This window comes from Erythranthe guttata, chromosome 13, assembly GCF_056151865.1.
Source record: "Erythranthe guttata isolate IM_541 chromosome 13, IM_541, whole genome shotgun sequence".
Classification (NCBI taxonomy): Eukaryota; Viridiplantae; Streptophyta; class Magnoliopsida; order Lamiales; family Phrymaceae; genus Erythranthe; species Erythranthe guttata.
In genome coordinates, this window is record NC_142545.1 from 3,914,116 (window position 1) to 3,938,879 (window position 24,764).

General features: G+C 30.4%; 2 protein-coding genes and 2 long non-coding RNA genes across 8 annotated transcripts; 1 reads left to right on the top strand and 3 right to left on the bottom strand.

Moving 5' to 3' along the window:
- Positions 1 to 12,712: 12,712 nt before the first annotated feature.
- LOC148765699 (uncharacterized) lies at positions 12,713 to 13,738 on the top strand. The gene is made up of 3 exons (XR_016029152.1): positions 12,713 to 13,069; positions 13,190 to 13,217; positions 13,502 to 13,738. It is a non-coding gene; the product is annotated as an uncharacterized LOC148765699 (long non-coding RNA).
- A 49-nt stretch (positions 13,739 to 13,787) lies between these two features.
- On the bottom strand, positions 13,788 to 16,996 carry LOC148765700 (uncharacterized). Of its 5 annotated transcripts, XR_016029150.1 has the most exons (6): positions 16,447 to 16,996; positions 16,001 to 16,338; positions 15,645 to 15,805; positions 14,753 to 15,063; positions 14,463 to 14,615; positions 14,293 to 14,353 (listed from the first exon to the last, which is right to left on the bottom strand). It is a non-coding gene; the product is annotated as an uncharacterized LOC148765700 (long non-coding RNA). The 5 variants fall into 5 exon arrangements; XR_016029151.1 differs by lacking the exons at positions 16,001 to 16,338; positions 16,447 to 16,996 and adding an exon at positions 13,788 to 13,873 and having other exon boundaries at positions 14,297 to 14,615; positions 14,753 to 14,813; positions 14,976 to 15,985; XR_016029149.1 differs by lacking the exons at positions 16,001 to 16,338; positions 16,447 to 16,996 and adding an exon at positions 13,788 to 13,873 and having other exon boundaries at positions 14,297 to 14,353; positions 14,753 to 15,985.
- An 865-nt stretch (positions 16,997 to 17,861) lies between these two features.
- Positions 17,862 to 21,060, bottom strand: LOC148765701 (protein FAR1-RELATED SEQUENCE 5-like). Its single transcript, XM_088811796.1, has 3 exons — positions 20,924 to 21,060; positions 18,081 to 20,265; positions 17,862 to 17,995 (listed from the first exon to the last, which is right to left on the bottom strand). The coding sequence occupies exons 2-3, from the start codon at positions 20,261 to 20,263 to the stop codon at positions 17,923 to 17,925; spliced, it is 2,256 nt and encodes a 751-aa protein (XP_088667922.1). The 5' UTR covers positions 20,264 to 20,265; positions 20,924 to 21,060; the 3' UTR covers positions 17,862 to 17,922.
- Positions 21,061 to 23,513: 2,453 nt separating this feature from the next.
- LOC148765702 (uncharacterized) lies at positions 23,514 to 24,377 on the bottom strand. The gene is made up of 2 exons (XM_088812306.1): positions 23,887 to 24,377; positions 23,514 to 23,780 (listed from the first exon to the last, which is right to left on the bottom strand). Exons 1-2 carry the CDS (start codon positions 24,277 to 24,279, stop codon positions 23,514 to 23,516), a joined length of 660 nt encoding a protein of 219 aa, XP_088668432.1. The 5' UTR covers positions 24,280 to 24,377.
- Between the last annotated feature and the right edge of the window lie 387 nt (positions 24,378 to 24,764).

The window sequence follows — 24,764 nt, forward strand, 5'->3', positions numbered from 1 at the left end:
TTACATCAAGACCAAAGATGACAAATATACACTTATCCACAAATAATACTCAAATACAAATAAATCTTATTTTTAATTTGTTCAAGACCAAAAATCAAAAAAAAAAAAAAAAAAAAAAAAAAAAAGACAACAAAACAAAAAAGAAATATCACGACTGCCAAATATTAATCTATGCTAAATATGTATGAATGAACATTAATCTATGCTTATTTCTTGTTGGGTTGCAATGATTTGGCCGATTTTGGGAAAAAAAAATTGAGATTGAGATTGTTTTTTTTTTTTCGTTGGTTTTCCAAATCGGTTTATCCAGACCGATTTTGTACACGAAAATCGGCGTCATAATGCCGATTTTTTTTAACCAAATCGGCAACACAACGTCGACTTTACAAGTCAAAATCGGCGTTCTAATGTCGATTATTGAGTACAAAATCGGTTTTCGAATACCGATATTTTTTGAATTTTTTTTTTATTAATACATTATATATTTGGTTAATTGATATTTTTTAAATATTTGAAACGAAAATGTTTATCACCATTCGGTGGCGTCTACCACTCCTTTAACCCAATCGAGTAGAGCTTTCCGTATCTCAAATATTTATTCGTTAGATAATTCATTTGAATAATCCTCCATCAATCCCCTAGGTTGATGCACGAAAGTATGAGAAAACAGTCTTAAAAAAACACAGATAAAATTTAAAAACCGAATTTCGTAGTACAAGTCGGCATGACAATACCGACAATACAAAAAAAATCGGTGTTGTCATGCCGATTTTTACTACAAAAATCGGTTTTTAAGTACCGATTTTTATTAAAATAATCGGAATGTGGTTACCGACTTTAGTAACAAATATCGGTATTTGCAGACCGATTTTTTGTATCGTCTATTTTTTTCGCAACAAAAAAAACGACACAAAAGCAAAAATAAACAGTTAAAACATATTTCATTGTGTTCTCCACCCTCGTAAACCACCATATCATTGTTTTCTGGTTCCATCGTGAATGTTTGGTATGTATTTGATAATTTTGGTGTGTAGAATTTCTTGGTGGGTTTGTGAAGAAGAAGGGGAAGAAGGAGGAGAGTTTTAAGTCGTGAAATAAGGAAGAGGGGTTTCTGGATTTATGTAGTTTATTTGGTCTTGCACAAAGGAAATGTTTATATTTTAGTTTTTAATGCTTTGTGTTTTTTATTTGATTTTGAATTCCATTAAGGGTAAATTTGTATTTTTATATTGGAGGTCTTGAACTAATAAAAAAATGGGCTTGCATATAACCGTCGCCATAAATTACACATACCATGGTTGGGGAATTGGAATTCTCAGCTACGGAAGGAAAGTTGGGGTTAACGAGTTGAAAGAAACGGCGGCGTTTTGTCGACGATGGGAAGCAAAGACGAAGGAAGGCTGAGAGGATGTACAAGTACTGCAAGGTTTATATAGGTTTTTGTGAACGTCTGTATGTATATTGTATGTATATATTGTATGTATATATATATATATATATATATATATATATATATATATATATATATATATATATATATATATATATATATATATATATATATATATATATATATATTAGTCCAACGGGAGGGGAATTTGTTTCCTAATACGAGTCGTTTTTTTCTTCATAAAAAATAAAAATATTAATATTAATAGTAATAATAATAATAATAAAAGAAAAAATAGAAGGAAAATAGGAGACGTTTTCTTTTCCGCTTAATTTACCTTGTTTTAAGAAACTAGTACTTCACCCGTGCGTTGCACGGGGTATTCATCGTAAAAATAAATATTTGGTTTAAAAAAAATATTGAAATAGTAAGATCAATGATATGCAATACAAAGTAATAAGTAGAAAAGTAAAAGAAAATAAAAAATATATTCCGTATTGTGTAAGTAATGAATACCAGTACATGTATCAATATCAATATCAATGCCGTTACGATTACCATTACCATTACCATTACCATTACCAATACCATTTACATTACCATAACCATGACCATTACTATTGTTGTTACCATCACCAATACCAATACTATTACCATTGCCATTATCATTATCAATACCAATACCAATACCTATAGCAATACCAATCATTAATTACCATTACCATTACCATTACCAATCCTAATACTAATACTAATATGATAATAATACTATTACTATTAGTGTTAGTTAGTGTTAGTAATCCTAATGTTATTGCTAATCTTAATCCTGGTACTAACTCTAATCTTAATTCTAATACTAATCTCAATCCTAGTTCTAATCCCAATTGTAATCTTAATGACAATGTTAGTCTTAATCTTAATACTAATTCTAATCCTTATAGAAATGCAAATATGCTAATTCTAACTTAATACCAATCTTTTTATGCTAATGCTAATGGTAATGCAAATCATAATTATAATTCTAATCATAATACTGATCTTAATACTAATTCTAATCATAATGCTAATCCTAATACTAATATTAATTCCAATATGCTAATGCTAATACTAATATACTAATGCTACTACTAATACTACTACTAATATTAATTAGCTAATGCTAATATTAGTATACAAATGCTAATGCTAATGCAAATACTAATACTAATACTAATATACTAATACCAATGCATACCAATATCAATATCAATATCAATACCAATACCAATATCAATATCAGTACAATTATTAATACCAATACCAATACTAATATCAATATCAATACCAATATCAATACAATTACCAATTTCAATACTATTACCAATACCAATACCAATATCAATACAAATACTAATATCAATACCAATACATATACTAATATCAATACCATTATCAATACCATCATCGTTACCATTACCATTACCATTATCATTACCATTACCATGACCATTACCATTACCATGACAATTTTCTCTTTAAATATTTCCACAATTCACCCAAAATTTCTAAATTGTAAATTTTTGGTCCACTATTTTTATAAAGTGATATTTAAATTTTTTATTCTACAATTTCGAACCCCCTTGGCAAATATCCTGAATTCGCCACTGCCATCACCAATACCAATATCATTAGCATTACCACTTCCATTATCATTACCATTACCAATACTAACATCAATCCAATACCAATATTGATACCAATATCAACCATTACCATTACTAATAGTAATATACGAATATTAAGACTAATCTGATAATAATACTATAACTATTAGTAATTCTAATGATAATCCTAATCATAGTACTAACAATAATCCTAATCCTAACACTAATGCTAATGCTAACCCTAATTGTAATCCTAATACTAATTTCAATCATAATTTTAATCCTAATTATAATCCTTCTCCTAATCCTAATGGTAATGCTAATCTGAATTCTAATATTAATTCTACTTATAATCCTTATTCTAATAATGACACGAATCATAATTCTAATCATTATAGAAATGCAAATATGCTAATGCTAACACTAATTTTAATACTATTCCTAATATGCTAATGCTAATGCTAATGCTAATGTTAATACTAATTTTCAATAATAGTTCTTATCATAATGCTAATACTAATATGCATCATAATCATAATGCTAATATTCATACTAATATGCATACTAATATTCATACTAATATTAATTCTAATATGCTAACGGTAATGCTAATGTTAATGCCAATGCTAATGCTAATGCTAATCCTAATATACTAATGCTAATGCTAATCCTAATATACTAATTACAATCTTTATATACTAATGTTAATCGTAATTCTATTTACTGCTACTGCTAATGATAATGATACTACTGATACTGATGCAACTCAAAATTGATAATACTAATTTTAATGTTGATATTTATGGAAATGGTAATATGATAATGCTAATGTTACTTATTCCTAATACTAATTCTAGTCCCAATTGTTATGTTAATTCTAATCCTAAGCATAATTATAATGTTACTTCAAATCCTAATCCTAATGCTAATGCTAATTCTAATCTTAATCCTAATGCTAATACAAATACTAATATTAATAAAAATACTAAACTGATACTTATATGCTAATGTTAATGCCAATGCTAATGTTAATCCTAATATACTAATGCTAATGCTAATCCTAATATACTAATTCCAATCTTTATATACTAATGCTAATCGTAATTCTATTTTTACTGCTACTGCTAATGGTAATGCTACTACTGATACAGCTGATGCAACTCAAAATTGTTAATACTAATTTTAATGTTGATATTTATGGCAATGGTAATATGATAATGCTAATGTTATTCCTAATACTAATTCTAGCTAGTCCCAATTGTTATGTTAATTCTAATCCTAAGCATAATTATAATATTACTTCAAATCATAATGCTAATGCTAATGTTAATGCTAATTCTAATAGTAATTCTAATGTTAATGCTAATTCTAATTTTAATCATAATCATAATCATAATCATAATCTAATTCCCAGTATAAATAATCCTCATACTAATAATAATAGAAATACAAATATTAACACTAATACTTTACTCTAAAAAAAATACTAATACTAATATTAATATTATAGTGATGCCGATGCTGATGTTGATGCTGATACTGATACTGATACTGATACTATAATCATTACTATTACTATTATTATTACTATTATTATTAATAATCTGATTATGACAATATTACTCTTACTGATACTATGGTATTGTTAATCCTAATATGCTAATGTTAATACTAATGCAATTTTAATGTTACAGCTAATCCTAATCATAATACTAATATTAATCCTAATCTTATTGCAAATGCCAATACAAATCATAATCTTAATCGTAATGTCAATGCTAAATTAATCTTAATCCTAATACTAGTCGTAATCTTAATTATAATCATAATACTAATCATAATCCTTATCATATTCCTGATCCTAATACTAATTCTAAAATGCTAATGCTAATGCTAATACTAATACTAATGTTGATGCTAATGCTAACTAATGCTAATACTAATGCTAATGCTAATTTTAATACTAATGTAAATGTTAATACCAATATTAATACTAATCCTATTATTAATCCTAATATGTCAATGCTAATGGTATTCATAATATGCTAATACTAATATTAATAATCCTAATATGGTAATGCTAATGATAATCCTTATCCTAATGGTAATGTCAATTTACTAATACCAATGCTAATCCGAATACTATCCCAATGCTAATGCTAATGCTGATGCTGATGCTGATGCTGATGCTGATGCTAATGCTAATGCTAATGCTAATACTAATTATAATCCTAATCACAATATTAATCCTAATTTTAATGATAATGTTAATGCTAATGCTAATTTTCGTCATCCATCATAATGTTAAGGGGAAAGTACAGTTTGCACCCCTGAACTATGGGGCTTGTCACAAACACCCCCTTAAACTACGAAACGTACCAAAATGGCCCCTCCGTTTCCAATCCGTTTGTGTACAATGACGTGTCAAGTTGACTTTTTTCATTTTCAATTAGTTTTGTGCCCGCACCATTTTATTGACGTTTTTACCCCCAGTTATATATATATATAAAAGTACAGCTAATTAAAAATAAATAAATTAATTAACTAATATCATCAACAAAACACACTACAGTAAACCAGAGTACCAAAGGGAATTGCAAACACGTTGCAGAGAAATAAAGGAAATTGCAAAAAATGGATTTTGGGCATTTCGAATTCGTTCAAGCGCAACAATCAATTGCTTTCAAATCTGCCAAAGCGATTGCTTTCACGAACATGATAACTACCATCCCAGTAGTAATCCCCAATTGCTGAGAGAAATTGTGGGCCCCAAATTGCTTAATTTCGTCTTCGTTTGTCCACAGGCGCCGGAAGAGCTTGTAGGATTCGTTGGGTAGGACCTGGTTTTTGGCAACGATGGGTTCCTATTGACGGTTTTCTGATTGTGGGGAAGGCGACGGTGACATGGACGGGGAGAAGAGAACGGAGTTGGGCTATTAATGGTCGAAACTTTCTTCATCTTCGTTGAAGATATTATTAGCAGCGGCGGCGGAGGATTGTTGGGATCACCGACGGATGCCGATTAAGAATTTCCTGATTTGAGGGCTCACGACGAGACAGAGTTGTGCTAATTGGTTGGTTTCGAGTTGATATTGAGATGTGGTTCAACGCTTCAAATGGGTGGAAATAGGGAGAGGCACCGCCGGCGAGACAAGAAAGAATGAAAAAATCGAACAAGGGAGAGGCACCGCCGGGAGAGACGCTGCCGGTGAGATGCTTGTGGTGGCAGTGGGTTTCTTCTGCTCAATATTTGATTTGGAAGAAGGTGTGCTTACTAGGGTTGTACTCAAAGGTACAACCCGATAATGCAAACATATTTTAAGGACAAAACGGTAAATGCACACATATACTAACGGTTTTAAGTTTTTGACAGTTGACTGAAAATAGCAGGGGTCATTTCGTTACGTTTCGTAGTTCAAGGGGGTGTTTGTGACAACCCCTATAGTTCAGGGGTCCAAACTGTACTTTCCCCTAATGTTAATGTTAATCCTAATTCTAATCCTAATATTAATTATAATCGCAAACCGTATCCTAATCATTATCCATATTCTAATACTAATAATACTCATAATCCTAATCTTAATTTTAACACTAATATATGCTAATGGTAATACTAATAATTTAGTGACAATGCTAATACTAATCATAATATACTAAAGATAATATGTTAATGCCAGTGCTAATCCTAAAATATAATGCTAATTATAATTTTAATCCTAATATAAATCATATTCGTAATCTTATTCCTATTCATAATCCTAATCTTAATAATGATCATGATCTTGATCATAATCCTAATGTTGATCCTATTTTTAATCCTAATTCTGGTCATAATCATAATCCTAATATTAATCATAATCCCAATGTTAATCCTAATCATAATCCTAATATAACCGTAATCCTAGTACTAATACTAACTATAATCCTAATACTAATATAATTCTAATATTAATATTAATTGTAATTCTAATACTAATTCTGACATTAATCTTGATCCTAATCATCATCCAAATATTATTCATAATACTAATCCTAATCATAATCCCAATTCTAAATCTAATATCCTAATGGTAGTTTAATGTTCATCCTTATATGCCAATGTTAATTCTAACTATAATATACTAATTATGCTAATACTAATATATCCTAATGTCAATGTTAATACAAATCCTAATATGATAATGCTAATACTAATATGCTAATGCTAATAGTAATATGATGTTTTTAATACTAATGCCAATTATAAAAGGCTAATGCCAATGCTAATCATGATTATCATCCTAATCTGAATTTTAATCATAATCTTAATCCTAATAATGATCATGATCATAATCCTGATCTTCATCATAATCATCATCTCGAAATTAATCTTGACCGTAATCTTAATGTTTATCCTAATACTAATAGGAATACTAATATTAATATTAATACTAATATGCTGATGGTAATTTAATGTTAATTTTAATATACTAATGCTAATTCTAATGTTAATTCTAATACTAATGTGGTAATGGTAATTTTAATATGCTAATGCCATGCTAATACTAATCTTAATATGCTAACGCTAATACTAATACTAATACTTAGACTAATGCTAATACTAATGCTAATGTATATGAAAATATTATTAGAAATACTCAAACTCGATATTTATTAGAAAATATTATATACTCTATTATAAGTAACATATTTAATTACATACTGGGTACATATTATAAATTATTTACACTTTTAAGAAACAAATATATACAAATCAAAATTGATTCCATTCAAATATGGCAAGAGTTAGCAAATAAGAACATAATATTTGATTCAAATCGAAATTGATCTACATATAATATAAAAAGATGATTGCATGCATGAATGAATGACATTTGTCATACCCATTGCTTATGTGTATCTTCAAATTCATTAGGTTGAGTTCAATTGCTAATATGTCATCTCCAATTAATTAGGTGTATTACTCAATTGCTTAGTTGTTTTCTATATTAAGTATTTGCTTTAAGTTTATTCCCTTTTTAGATTTTCACCATCAAACACATATAGTATTCTTATTACAATAATTTATATTGTATGTTGTAACTTGAAAAAACTAATGTATATATTACAATTGAAATGAAATTTCTCAAATCTGAGTGATTATATAGCATATGAAACTATATCCTAGTAGTTGTTAGGATGTTTAGATATCATGAGAGATAGACGCTAATATTTTACAATTCACAATGCATATGTAACTATTTAGGCAAATATTTTATATAAATTATTTTTGTTTTATGTTTTAGAAAACAACAAAAACTATACTTTTGATTTACTTATAGACACAAATACAATTTAAAGAAGCTCGGTATTAATGTTACCTTATACACACCATCGTTAATGTCATGGTAGTAAACACAACTAAAGTAAGTTTATGGCAATAGGTTTTGTCCGTCTATAGAAGATGAGGTCATTTTGTAAATATAGAAACAAAGTACACATAAGTTGAGGCCATCTTAACAAAACAAATTACTATTAAGTTTTTATCTATATTTACTTGAAAGTTGAGGCAATTTTAAATTTAAGTTGGAAATATTGAACAACAAACAAAATAGGGGCGCAATATTCATAGTCAACCATGATTGTATGACCTTATCTGTAAATAGTTAAACAATTAATGTACATATTACAACTACTTTTTTTTTCAGAGGTTACAAATACAATTAAATGATTATATAAAATTTGAATTAAGTAACATTTGAAAACAAACAATAGTGTAATAGTTCGTATTTAATCCATAACAAATTAACTAAAAAATAACAAATTTAAATTTGTAGTGTTTAACAAATTAATATATTTGAAAACTTGGAATGCTATTAAATTATATACATTTAAAATATTATGAAAATTTGACAAAATTTTGTAAGGATTAAAAAAATGGAATAAAAAATTACGGATTGTAGATAACTATGTATATTTTACTAAAAATATTTATTTGTTCAAATCTTTCATGAAATACCTCATGACCCAGAAGTATTTAATTCGAGTTGCAACAATGGTAATACTTTATTAAAATATTACACTAATTTATTTAAGATTGTATTATTATAGTGTTAAGATAGTAATTTGTTCAGAAAAATTAAGATTGAAACATAAAGTAGAAAATTATAATGAATGTAAAATATGCAAATTATAAGAAAATAAAATAAAACTCCAACTTTGCACTAATGAAGCAAAAGTACACAAATTGTTTGTCTTTATTATTTTCAAAAAAAAAAAAACATTCAAAAGATGATACATGTCAATTGTGGTGAAACTTGTACATACAACAATATTGTCCAATCCTCGTTTCCAAACAAAAGAAAAATAAGAAATCCTCGATTTCCACGTTTCCACATACAATCAAGGTTGTAAAAAGCGGTAATCGGGTCAGAAGCGATCAGGGACCGACTCACGATTAATCGGTGTGGCGGTGATAAATCGAAAATAAATCGATTTTTAAAATTTAATATAATATATTTGTAGGTATTATTTATAAATACTCAAAATATAGATAAAAAGATATTTAAACATAGTTATATCTCCATCATATATATATATATATATATATATATATATATATATATATATATATATATATATATATATATATATATATATATATATATATATATATATATATATATATCCTAATAACATAATAAAAATTTATATTTTATATTTTTTGCCAAAGAAACATTTATATTTTTTGCCAATGTATCCAACAACATCTGCAAATTGCTTGGATATATGCTACACGAAAATTGATCAATGAACAATATATTATTAATTACATATTAGTTATCGAAAATATGAATATAACCTTTGATTTCTGAAGTTTCAAGATGTAGTCACAATTTCTACAAATCCATAGACCTTTTCCATATCCGATATTAGTCGTTTATAATACATGACTTAGCAGCGTCCATATCTATAAATCATTAACAAACAAAAAACAATTGTTAGAGATATCGTGTATACACATATGTAAAAACAAAAATAATAATGTAAATTTAATTATGATCAAGTAATTATCATGTGCATAGAAACAAATGAATCATAATGACTTATTTTGTCGGAAAAAAAACATAATTAATATCGGTGTTATTTTATTTTTCCATAAATTGGAATACAAAAACAATGTAAAAAAATGTAAAACATACACAGTATTCCCCAAAAAACGAAGAAGGCAATTTGATCGTTTTTCGATATCAGATTTTTTCATGTCTCCTTGTATTATCACTTCTTGCATTCCTTCATAAATTTCGGCAGATAAATCTTTCCGCAAACGACCTGATTTGAACATCTAATAAAAAATAAAAATAACAATTAATTATAAACAGAAAGGCAAATGGTAAATATTAAACTGAAAACCATACACAAATAAAAAAATATTTTTAGGGTATAAACAATAATATATAAAAAAAACGAAAATTAACTAAAATAATGAAAGAATAGAATTAGGGTATAAAACCTTTTTTCTTGCTGTGTGCTTTGTTATATGAATGGGAAATAATGGATGTTGAGTGAGGTATTTATACTTATGTTTTATGTAATAAAAGATAAATAATATATATCTTTAAGGAAATAAATTATATGCATTAAATTGATACAATTAAAATTATTTCATTTTAGTATGTAAGATTATAATTCAATATATTATGGATTGAGAAATATATTATTACTAAAACAATGTAGATCTTTACAAGTTAACCATAGTTAAAGAATTGTCATTTAATGATTACCATAAAATATAGGGGTCTTAAGATATAGGTCCCTGGTGACAAAATTAATTTGAACTAAATGACAAGTTCAACTAAACATTTGCTTCACATCCTTTGTTAAATTCATTCCGAAAATACCCTTTCACTCATCTTTCTTTTTTCAATTTTCACTCTAGCACTTTTTACATTATTATAAACAATATTTTTTCCTTATTTTTCGAATTTCGGGTTTCGTTAAATAATTCAGCAGATTTGTAAAATACTATGATATACTATGTTGTACTATGGTTTACACACAACTATCAAAAAAATATTTTATTCTACAGACTATTTTCGTTTTTTTTTTTTGTCAATACTGTAGTAGACTACGGTATACTACAGTGTACTATGGTATATTAATTAAGGTGTACTATGGTATTCTACGGTGTACTATGGTATTCTACGGTGTACTATGGTATACTACGTTGTACGACCAAACCCTAGCATCCTCAAAGCATCAGCCGTCAAACCCTAATAGCCAAACATCTGCAGCCGTCACAACCCGTAGTCACCTACCAACTTTGGGAAAACCTAGATCTACCACTTTGAACAAAAATCAAGCACAATCTCTTGAAGATCATGAAAATCATATTCAAATGGTAAAAAAATATATGTTTTCCATCAAATCTCCGCCATAATCACATCCACACCGCTGCCTCAACCACCACATCCCGTCGCCGCCTCGACCACCACGCGGCACAGCCCCCGCCGCCTCGACCACCATAGCAGCATAGCCCGCCGTCGTCGCCTCGACAATCACAACCCCTCACCCCGCCTCAACCACCACAACGGCACAACCCCCGCTGCCTCGACCACCATAGCAGCATAGCCCGCCGCCGCCTCAATAATCACAACCCCTCACCCCTGTCTCGACAACCACAGCCCCTGCCGCCGCCGCCGCCTAAACCACCACAGACCCCGCCGCCGCCTCGTCTATTATTGTCCCTTCATTGTGCTACTAGTCATGAAAACAAGAGAGAGATATAGAGATAGATAGATGATAGAAGAAAAAATTGTAAAAGACAATGTGCAGAACCGTTTGAGAGATGGAGAGAGAGAGAGAACGTGGGAGAAAATTAAAAGAACGAAATTAATGAGAATTGGAGAAACGTGAATATATAAGTTAGAGAATTTAGGTTAAAAGGGCAAGATAGGGATTAAAAAAAAATTAGGGATGTGGCTCATATATTATTTGAAACTAATGATTTAATTAAAAAAATAAATTTCGACTTGTCATTTAGTTCAAATTAGGTTTCGTTTGAGGGACTTATAGCATATTACCCCTAAAATATATATGTCATTATGGAATATGTCATTTATTATGATATATATATATATATATATATATATATATATATATATATATATATATATATATATATATATATATATATATATATATATATATATATATATATGATATTACGTACCAAATCTTATTTTAACATAAAATATGATTAATTTGTTTTAATAATTATTAAATAACATAATTAATGATTACCATAATAATATATATAATATTACGAAAATATTTAATTCTCATAAAAAATATCATTTATGGCATTATGATATATTCTAATATTACATTATGGAAAGTTATAATTAAATAGACATTAAATATGTAATATGTAGTGACACATGGATCATGATTATGATATGGTGACATGGATGACACATGTCGTAATTCTAGACCATGAGGGTTTCAATTTATATATCATATAGATTACAATGTTTGAAACTCAAATATTACCATGTTTGAAACGCAAAAATTAAATATATTTCAATTTCAATAAATAATAAAAAATAAAATAAATATTCGATTTTCAAATTGGAAAATAAATTAGTATTTCCAATTTTCCCAAACATAGCTTTACTAAAATACAAAGAAAGAATAAAGCGCGTGGCTTGTACGACACCCCTCCTTCAATAAAATTTTTAGTCTTTACCCCTCTCGCCCAAATCGAAATCCTCTGTTTCTTTGTTCTTCCAATTCACGTGCTGAAACCCTAATTCGAAATTCTCTGTTTCATTTACGGTTATTTTGCCACTTTTTACCTAAAATGCGCGTGTTGTCCCGATCGGGCAACTAGAATTGAAGAGTGGGGGAGTGTTGAAAAGAGATTTTAACCGATGGAGATCGTGGTGCCGACAACGACGTCGTACGAGAACTTGTTGGATGCGCAGAAGGATCTCTTCCAGAATCAGATCGAACCCAATGCGAACTAACGGGCATCAATCCCCTTTCCCAAGAAATGGTTCGAATTTTATTTTGTTCAGCTGTTTCTGACTTGTGAATTCAAATACAATTGAATGTTTTATATCTGGTTTGCTAACTGATTATTCTGTTTCGTTTTGTGTATAAAAAACTAATACAGGCTGCTGGGGCTTTATCCATTAAAATTGGTGAGTTTTTTGTTTGTTTGTTTGTTTGTTCAATTTTCCTTTTCGTATGAGTGTTTTTCATGTAACGGCAAATTTAATTGCGGTGGGAGAATTAGTGGGATTGGAGGCTAATTGCATGCGGACATACCTATGCTGACTCGAGAAAATCGAGAAAATTGTTGTGTGGAGGGTGGGGGTCCATTGATTTTATGTTTGTTGTTTAGGTTTCCCTATGTATTTAGAATTTCATGATTTATTGTCTGGGTTCTTATTTATCTCGATTTCCGTCTTTTTTTTTTCTTCAGGAAAGAGACGTAGAGATTTGCTGAATCCCAAGGCTGTAAAGTACATGCAATTCGTATTCTCCATAAAAGATTCAACAAGCAAGCGGGAAACACTGGAGATCAGTGCTCAGTTTGGAGTTACAAAAACTCAGGTTCTCTACATCAATCGGTTAACCTTCCTTGCACATTCATTTTCTCAGTGCTTTCTCAAAAGAATTCTAAGGTTTTCTGTCCAGCTTATGGATTTGTGCCCCAAATTCTTGGGACCAAAAAAGCCAGATCACCATCTTGAAGTTTCATAAACCAAGAAACATACACTGATCACTGATCACTTCAAACTTGTAGCTTCATATATATGGTTGGAAGGGGTTGCCGCCGTCGAAGAGAGAGGATCTTTGAAATAAATGAAGGAAAAAAAAAAACAGGCTTATGAGTAGAGAACGATGAAAGAAAAGCCAAAAGAAACAGCAGCCGATCGAGCGTTTTCCAGAAGAAAAGAGAAAAGGGAAAAAATATTACTACAGCTCCATCGCAAGAGCAGATATGTCAACAATTCTATGTAATTTACAGTACGCAGCAGATATAAAATCAAAGGAGATGCAAACATATAGTAAAAGTAGAAGTTAATCAAGACAAGGAAATTCAGATAAGAGAGCATATTAAAAAACGAATGCATAACAGCAAGAAGAACAGTGTCAAATCAACCTAAACAGAAACCAATATCAGCCACATCAATATTGACGAAACGTTACAGGGAAACACATGGAAAAATAATCGAATTAAATGGTAAATATAGGAACTGATTAGCATTATTACCTAACGAAACGTAATTCCCAAAGGACTGCAAAAAAAAAAAAAAAACAATTCATACACCTGCAAGAAAAATCAAGCAAAAAATAGATAAATGTATAAATTCGGGTAGTAGATTAAAAAAAATTTAATGCAAGCGAATGATATTAACAAATGATCAAAGAGAATTAACCGAGAGGGTGAGAGTTCAGACAACAGAAACTGCGGCGCTCTCAGAGGGTGTGTACAAAGCTCGCTTCTAACCCAATTCAAATAACTTGAACCTGAATTTAGTAGAATACCTCCTACATCTCCAATAAGACCGTAGATTATTTTGGAAGTTCTCCTTGAAAAAAATAACAAAACAAGCGCTCTATACGTTGCCAACATACATAAAAAAAAAACAAAAACAAAAAGAAAAAACATCAGTAGTTCAAAACTGAGATACAATGTAAAGTAACACATACAAATTACCAAAAATACCTGCTAAAAAGGTGGTTTATTTTTTATGATACATACCGAGTAAACGTTTTTAAAGTGAAATCTGAAGAAAAAAAAAAGGACAGATAAAAATAAGAGTAGGTTGTGATAATGGAACTGTCAGAAAATTCCACCTACGCTAATTCTCTTTAGCGTGTCTTAAGATCGCCTAAGGATTATTAATTAATGACACTAATAAAATGAGAACTGATATTAGTTCACCTACTGAGAATCTAACTTCTAACTTCATTCCTGCTTCCCGGACAAGCACATCCTCAGGTTTCTTCTCCCCATCAGCCGCCGATTCTTTTGCACTACACGCATAAAACATCGGAATTTAGCAAAAGCTTACTGAAATAGATTTAATTGAACTTGATATGATAAATATACCGAGTAATTTAAAGACAACAAACAAAAGCATTTATTCAAGTTGAACAAGAGTTAACCATTCCACTGATGGAAAAAAAACTAATATGATAAAGAAAGTGCATAATTAGAAACAACAGATGGGGCACTAACGGCATACCAAGCAGACAAATAAATATGACATGAACGCTCAAATAAGAAGGCAAACGATTCAACGAAATACATGCGAACACCTAAAGAGCTAACAAATGAAAGGTAATTACAAAAGGAGGAGACGAAACAAACAAACAAATGCCTGATGAAAGCATGCTGGAAGAATTGCCATTTTCATAAAATATAAATTTGACAAAAACAAGGAGGTAAAATAGCTGCACAATACTGAAAAAGAAAATTCCACAGGCATAATAAAAAAAATTCCAAAGGGACAAGGACTTCCCGACACTAAAGAAACAAAAAAACACATAAACCGAATCCGTGGCGAAAAAGCAGGACATAATGTACGGAGCCAAAAGCAAAAAAATGTGCCAACCAATGAGGTAATTCACCGAAGATGCACGGCCGGCCAAGAGCATAATCCACCAAATCCATATGAGCATCTAAATAGCTAAGAACTGAAAGTGAGAACCAAAGACATATGCTCCCCAACGCACCTATCGAGATTATTTATTTCAATTTGAGTAGCAATGCAAACTGTAGAAAACATAAAAGAAATTCGTCGAAGAAATTTAATAGAGAATATTTCACTTTATTTACGCAGAATTGAGGGAAGGGAAACCTTTATTTTCACATTTTTTTCAAGCCGCTAGCTACACTGTATGATACAAACACACACACACACACACACAAACAAACAAACAAGATTACATACATACATACATTGCTTACCTGCTTTCGTCTCTGTCTCTCACCTTCTTCCACCTCCACTCCCTTGAAACAGCTCACTAATCCGAGACTTGATATCCTCTACTCTATACCTGATATACCTATCAGCGTTGTTGCTAATATCCGGTACACTCTGCAGCCTCGCAATAAAATTACGGTACGCATTACACAAAGCAACCGAAATTGAACTCCTCAACTCCTCCCTGAACTGATCGTTGAATATCACCCACGAGGACTGGGTCTTGCATATCTCCGCAAAGTAGGAATTGAACAACTTCAGCTTCTCCTTCAAGTTCTTGGACCCCCGATTGGGTGACGCGGAAAAACTGTTGCAAAATTGGCTACAGCCAATATTTTCGTGTCTTATTCTTTTTCAATTCCAAAAAAAGCTAAAAGAATACGATAAAACAAAAATTCGATACTCATTAACAATGAATATATGAACTAACCTTGAATCAGTGCTGCCGTTGCTCGGAATTGAGAGCGAAAATGAGGCGGAGGGGCGTTACAAAAAACGAGCTCAGATTTTATTTTATTTAATTAAATTGTTTTTCATAGGGGAGATGGCGATCTTCAGACGAGGCAGCGGCGGTAAAAGGCAGCCAACCAGTGCGGGGCAAATAAGATAGTGAAAAGAAAAAGAAAAAAAAAAAGCAAAAAGAAAACGGGACACCAAATCTTGGGACCAAAAAAGCCATATGTAATAAAAGAAGAGGAAAATCATCTTCCAGCAATAAAAACGGACCAGAGTCGCCGGCGGCTGTTCTGGACGTCGAAGACTAAGAAAAGGTGAAGTAACCAAAAATTGTAGCAGAAATAGAAGATAAGTTTAATTAATTTCATACCTATCAACTTGAACAGTGGATAATGAATGCTTTTCGGAAGGGAGGCGGTGGGGGGCGAGAACCTGCTGGGTGTGGGAGTCAGAGATTGTAGGCCGCCGACCACCATTGGGGCCAGCATCGATTGAAGCGGAGCGGCGGTGGGGAGCGGCGGTGAAATTAGTTCTATTTATATATAGGGAGCAAATTTGTAGCGGACGCCCTATTTATGCCCAAAAAGCAGACACCAATTGCAACTCGCCACGTGGAAATGAAATATTGAGTTTATTAATCTTTCTTATGTGGGACCACTTTCAAAAGAAACCAACCCCTTAAATTATGGTTGAACACGGTGGAATGTAGGATAAAGTCAATTATTTTTTTTCTTTTGCCACAAACATCTCATCTTCTACTAGCTATCAATCACCACGTGCACTTTTTCTCCTTTTGTTGTACCATATTTTTCATTTAAATTTTTTTTCTCTTTAATATAAATTAAAACACTGAATGTTAATTGCTGATTATTTAAGAAAAAATAAAAATTATTTTGTGCACACAGATTTGAAGCATGCCAAAAAAAAAATTAAAGTTTTGAAGTTTCCATTGATAAACCTTAAAGAATAAAAAAGAGTAACACATAAATTAACCATTAAAGTTCAAATAATTTCTTTCTACTTGAGCATTGGTGAATAAAAAAATGTCATTTAACAATTAAAATTAAACAAGCAAAAACTCTAGAGCTTTATAGTCTAAAGAATAAACAACTTCAAGTAAATCTTCTATGACTTCGAATCTTAGCACGTGCAACAAATTTTCAACGTTCAACATCGGTCACGAACTATTTCTTTGTGGCTGCCATCATCAATTCCTGTAGAAAAAACAAGTATGTAGTCAAATTAAACTAAACAAACTCATAAAAACTAAGTAAAATTATAACCCATAATACATTTAAACGCGTACCATAAAACTTGAAGGTTCTTGATTATTAGACATCAAAAGTTGAGAAGACGTAGAATATCTCAATGTTTGCAACTCCTTCAGCAAATACACAAATTAATACTAAGAAAATTCAATTGAGTTGCAGGTAAACGAATGATTATTACATTATACCTCACGAGAATTATGCGAATTAAAGGAATCACCTACAGTAAGCGAATGACTTGTTGTAGCATTCTGCCTAAAATGAGAAAATATAGAAAATAATAAAAATCTGACAAACATAATTTCAAAATAAGAAAAAAATTACAATAATAAAGACTTACGATACTTGTTTCTGCGATGAACAACTAGTCTTGATATGTCCAGTTTGCTTACAAATGCTGCATTTTCTTTTTTTGCTTACTTGAGTCTCCATGGGATGTTTTTGCCTCAAAGACTTAGGTCGTCCCTTAGAAGAAACATGTGGCGGGTCTAACAAAGTGACAGATATATTTGATGATTGTTCGCAATTACCAAGTTGTTTTTCATAAGCCAAGTCACCTTGAAGTCGACTTTCATCACTCTCATTATCCATCTCCAAAAGTTCAGAATAGGTCTTCTGTAGGGCAAGTGCAAGATAATCGTGTTTTTTTTGTGACTTTTGTCCTTCTTCAACAACTTCTAAACAACGTATCATAAGATTATTTCTTCTCAATGTAGAAGAAACTTGAGGATCTTCTTGTATCAACCCACTAACATTATCTTGTAAGGCACATGACTTCGCATTTATTGTCCATCTTTGTAGAACATATTGGGGCGGCAAAGAATTGATGAGAAATTTTTTTACGAAAATTGCAAGAATATGTCTACAAAGAATTCCAACAAATTCAAACATGTGACACGAGCATACAGCATTCTTTTCAAATATGTCAAAGACCACTTCGTAAACTGGCTTCTCCTCTTCAATTGGCATCACAAAGTAATATTTTTTCGACCCATCTTGTCTATGTTTAGATGACATGTATTTTTGACTTGAAAATAATTCTTCCTGAAACATCAAAAATAATTTTCTCGTATAGATCTCAGCTGCATCTGCTTCAATTTTATAGCATGTCTTCAAAACTGGTTTAGTGTTCCTTGTCTTCAAATCTTTTTCTTTCTCTTTAATATATCTTGAATTTAATGCTTTCTCATATTGATGGACAAAGTCACTCACTAATGTACTTGAACGGACGAACCCCTTGAAAAATTTATTCATACTCTCACTTCTTTGGGTTGTTGACATGCCAGCACAAAATGTACCTCGTAAATATGCTGGAATCCACTGCTCTCGCTGCCCATATAACTTTGTCAGCCAATTATTCTCCTGCAACTCATACTTTTGAATCAATTCCGCCCATTCATGTTCAAACTCTTCAATTGTCATTGTTTCGTGAATACAATGGTGAAATGCTCCTTGAAAAGAAGTATGTTTATTGAAAACATGAGATAAATGTTCTGGAACTTTTTGCAAAATATGCCACATACACAAACGATGAGTTGTACTTGGTAGTACCTCTAAAATTGCTGCTCGCATAGATTTGTCTTCATCAGTAATAATCACAGAGGGAGCACGACCATTCATTGCTTCGAGCCATGTTCTTAACAACCACACATAAGAACTTGTTGTCTCATTGACAAGTAAAGCACACCCAAACATAACTGATTGGTGATGGTGGTTAACCCCAGTAAAAGGTACAAAAGGCATGCTATAGCGATTAGTCAAATATGTAGCATCAAAGGTAACCACATCACCAAAGGATTGATATGCTAGTCTTGATCTTGTATCTGCCCAGAAACAATTTCCCATACAATTATTATCATCTATCTGGATTGAATAAACGAACCCTGGATTTTTTGATTGAGACTTAGTGAAATAATTATACATTCTTTGTGCATCACCTTCTTTGAGAAGCTCTCTCCTTTTATTTCCTATATGGTTCTGAATATCTACTAAAGCACAACCAACATTAGTTTCACCACCCGATCCGTGACTCAACACTGACATTATCTTTGTTGCAGGAATTCCAGCCTCGTTAAGAACATTTATAAGATTTTTTTGAGCTGGTGTGATCTTTCTATGTCCTCGAAGCAAGCTTGTAGTCCTTGGAGTATACAGCTCATGGTTATGATCAATAATGAACCTAGTTACAACCCATTTTCCAATATCATGTCTTAAACTCACGCTCATCATTGCTTTACATCCTATTTTTGTCTCTGACTTTTTGATTCTTTTTGTTTTTTCTTGATCTACTTGTTTAGTTTCTCCTTCTCTTGAGCATGCAAAGCTTACACCAATCCGTGACTTGTCTGACTTTGACAATCGAGTATGGTTGACTTTTATTCCAAATCCGACACGTCTTGCATATGCTGTATAACAAGTCTTAGCATCTTCTACACTATCAAATATCATATCTTGACATGGTTCAACAGGACAAGAAACCCCAAATTTGCTATTATCTACTTCTTCAACTCTTGAACTTTCCATAACTATTCATAAACAAATTAATAATTGAGCAGACAAACAAATAATAAATTTTGATCATACATTTTGAATGAAACAAAAATGTTGGTGCAAATTAACATAATTTAAGATCCCAAAAATCCACAGGTTATGTATAATTGTATGAATAACAATTTGCAACTTATGATCTACTACTTATAGTGCCAATAACGTAACGATCATCTCCTAATTTTCAAAGGGACGTGTATATGTGAAAAGGAAGATTAATAAATCATAAGTTCCAATCCGAATTTTATTAGGTGAGGTCATCACAAAATCACATGAACTAATACCTAAACAAAAATAGAAAAGAAATTGGGAGAAATAGAAGAAGATACAGCAAATTAGCTTTTACACCATTCTCGTTTCTCATGTCCAAGAGAATTACCAAAATTTGACAGTACTTAAGTAAAATATAATTAATTTTTTTGATCTAAAGTAATTATGACTTCTATTAATTAAGTTTCATCTCACTTTGTTTATGAATCCTATTAGGATTTGTTTCTTGCTTGTTTGCTACCACCTGATGATTGATCAGATTAATTCAATTTAAAAACTTTAGAATTTGGATTGATTCAATAATATTTTATTCAAAAATTTAAACAAACATATATAATTCCCCAAAAAAATTATTATAGAACATACCTTAAAGAAAGTTGTATATGGTGTTTCTAAGTGTTGTAGGATATATTGTCCGTCTATCCACGACTTTTCTTCTGAATTCGATGAAGCAGAGTTCCCGTTCGTGATCTTTGTTCTCGTTCGCTTTTCTGGTGCAGTTCGCTTTTCTGGTGCAGAACGTGTTTGACAATTTGTTTTCTTTGCTCTTTATGTCGTTTAGTTTCCAAAGAGTCTTAACCTAAATTAACCACGTAACTTGATAAATTAATTAAATTTTAAAATAAATTAATATTCCACGTGGCAAGCTTTGAATGGTGTCTGCTTTTCTCAAATTAATAGGGCGTCCGTTTTGAATGTTATTCCTTATATATAATATAAAAAGAGGATCTATGCACTCAATGATTGACATGTGACAAATGATGATGTCATTTATCAAAATTGCTTAGTTGGAGTTCAATTGATGAGGTGAATTCTTCAATTGGTAAGTTGTCAATTTTATTTTGGTATGTATTTAAGTTATTTCTTATTTAACATTTATACACTCATTTAAACAATTACCACATGTATATATATTATTTCCAAAGTTAATATTTTATAAATTCGAAATAAAAAAATCTTATTTATATTTTCAGTATTTCAAAATATATTTATTGAAAAAATTCATGATACTCAATTTTTTTACGAATATTCAAATAATTTTCAGAAAAAAACATTTTTTTTAATATTAAAATATTAAAATAAAGGAATACAATTTTTTTTTTTGAATTTTCAATATTTTGGAATATTCGAATATCCATTCCATTAAAAATAATTATAATTTTTTGTTATTTTTTAATTGTAGTATTTAATAAATATACAATATTTTTTGTATATAACTTCTATTATACCGTATTTCAAATTATTCTATTATATCGTATTTCAAATTAGAAAACTAATTGTACTATTTAATAAATATACAATATTTTGAAATTTTAAATTTTAACAATTTCTATTATACCGTATTTCAAATTATAAATACGGTATATTTCAAATTATAAATAAGGTATACATAAAATAATTGTCAAAGATTGTATCAATTATACCCAATTTCTATTACTGCGTATAATCTTTGTCTAATCATTTATTACATATTTAAGAAAGCATGACTAATTTATGTAAAATATCTACTCACCAATAAAAAATGTTCTTCAATATTGCAGTATTCTTGCATATCATCTTTGATTGATTTAGTTTACTCTTTAATTCAAAATTCAATGGTAAAAAATTTAACTGAATTTATTGATTTTTAAATACGGTATAATATATGAATTTATTGATTTTTAAATACGATATAATATAAATAGCAAGATAGTACAATTAAGTCTTTATATGTAATTAATCCGATTTTTTTTAATATTCAAATAGTTTTAAAAGAATACATTCATTTTCTTTTTCAATATTGAATATGTGAATACACATTCAATAAATTATATTTGTTTAACTTATAGCATTTATATATATTTTAAATTTACATTATATTGTTTTTCAAAATTTATATTATTGTATTTTATTAATACATTATTATATTTTATAAATATAATATGATTGTTTTTATATTGATTTGAAATAACATAATCAAATGAAATGTAATATCCCATTTTGTCAACCATTTCTATTTTAAGATCTCATAAATCAAATCTTTCAAATCTTATAAATAATAATCAATCTTAGAATATTATGGAGGTAATTAATCATTAATGCATATCAATATGTATTGATGATAATTAAATTTATATACGGAATAATATTTTTTTTTACTATGTTTCTACATAAATTTTTTAACTATTTAAATTGATTTTGCCAACTTAATATATATGTATTAATTTAATTTTATAAATTTTAATAACTAAATAACATTTAAATTTTCGGATTCCAAAATTTGAATTTCAAATGTTTTTCTTACTATAAATTGTCAATAAATTCTCCAATTTTATGTCATATAATTTGATTTCTTACCTATTTAAGTTGATTGGTTTTGATTAATATGGCTAATTCATGGAAAATATCTAATCAACAATAATTGGTTAAGATTGTAATATTAAATGTGTATTTCCATAATAACTTATTGTTTACTTTTTTATTATATAAAACCCAAGTATAAATACCCCTCATTCCAATCCATTCCACTCACTCACTCTCCACCTAAATTTTACACACATAAAAATAAAAAATAGGTCATCCCGAAATGGCTGCAAAGAGGAAAGGTTTTATTTTTCTGTAATTTTTGTTGTTCATATATTCATAGTTTTACATGTTCTTTATTTCATTATTTTGATATAATGAATGTTTCTAATGGTTATTTATGCATATACATGTATTTAGTCTCACATGTTATTTGTTGTTTGTTTATGTTATTTTTTGTAGATATTATGGATAACATCGACCTATGTGATATGTGTGACGACATCGGTTGCGTCAAAGCAGTAGAAGAATTTCGTGAATCTCATATGAATTGTGCGAGAAAAAATACTCATTTTTTTCATTCCTTAAAAGACCGTCATCGAAGTGATAAATGTAAAAAATAATATGCAATTAACAATTTTCTATTCTTTAACAATTAACAATTTTTCATTCCTTAAAAGACCGTCATCGAAGTGATAGTCATCTCTCCCCACGGCATATGGAAGTTGTTCGTCTCCGGCTGCCACCGCTCCACGAATGCAAACAACAGCGGAGTATCTATGCCCTGTAAATAACATCGGGCTAGGGGATACAAACCGGTCATCCGCAGAAAATGCTTGTCTACGGATACATCTACGTCTTCTAGGGCATCTGTTATCTTCTCGTAGTTGAATTGGTTCAGGGAGTTGATACGGGACTCCACTCGTCCAACCGGACGTTCCTGCAATCATTTATTTAGAAAACATATTAATTAATCAACTATAAAAATATTTTAATAGAAGATACAAAAATTATAATATTAAAATTAAAACAAGTAATTAACTTACTTCTCCCCTCCAAATATATGCCGCTACGTGCGACTTGAAACTCGGTATCAAAGACGGATCCCGCGGGCCACCGGGAAATGGACCATCTAGCACATCCGGATTGACTCGAGTATGAGGTCGACCTCCACGGCCCCGTCCTCGGCCTCCACGACCTCTACGACCTCCACGAGCTACAACCTCAGAGATGTGAACGGGGTCCACATCTGCCTCCTCCTCCATAGCACGAGAAGACCCAACATCGGGATGTGGAACTGATGATCTGGATTCACCAGCTCTCTCAGCCTCTCGCCTACGTCGTGTAGACATAGTCATGCGCTCGCGCTCGCGCTCTTGATGTTCAGCCTCTTCACGAACTGCTCGCATAATTGCACTTGATTTCCCTTTGCCTGCCATCTGTTAAATAAAACACTATTAACATCAGTCTAAATAATAATAATAAATAAAATAAATCTTTAAAAAAAAAATATGAACCGTGCTGTTTCACTGTCATTTCGTGGACAAACACACGAAATTAGTGCCTTTATTTCGTGTAAGAACACACGAAATACAAGCACTAATTTCGTATGTTTGTCCACGAAATGACAGTGAAACAGCCAAAGTACATACGTTTCGTGTACAATTACACGAAACAAAAGTTTACATTTCGTGCGATTTCTCACGAAATGTAAGCTTTTGTTTCGTGTAATTGTACACGAAACGTAAGACAAACAAACAAATACTTCTATTTCGTGTAGAAACTCACGAAATTAGCCCTTAATTTCGTGAGTTTCTACACGAAATGTAAGTTTATTTCCGAAAACTTTCGAACATAATCAAAATACTCAAAACGTATAGATTTTCGACGAAATTTGTTAATATACTACTATAAAAACAATGGG

Excerpts from the sequence above, each read along its gene's own strand:
- LOC148765701 (XM_088811796.1), bottom strand. The coding sequence starts at position 20,263 with ATGGAAAGTTCAAGAGTTGAAGAAGTAGATAATAGCAAATTTGGGGTT. Across the intron at positions 17,996-18,080 it reads TCATCGCAGAAACAAGTATC|GCAGAATGCTACAACAAGTC; the intron begins GTAAGTCTTTAT and ends TTCTCATTTTAG.
- LOC148765702 (XM_088812306.1), bottom strand. The coding sequence starts at position 24,279 with ATGGCAGGCAAAGGGAAATCAAGTGCAATTATGCGAGCAGTTCGTGAA. Across the intron at positions 23,781-23,886 it reads CATATATTTGGAGGGGAGAA|GAACGTCCGGTTGGACGAGT; the intron begins GTAAGTTAATTA and ends AAATGATTGCAG.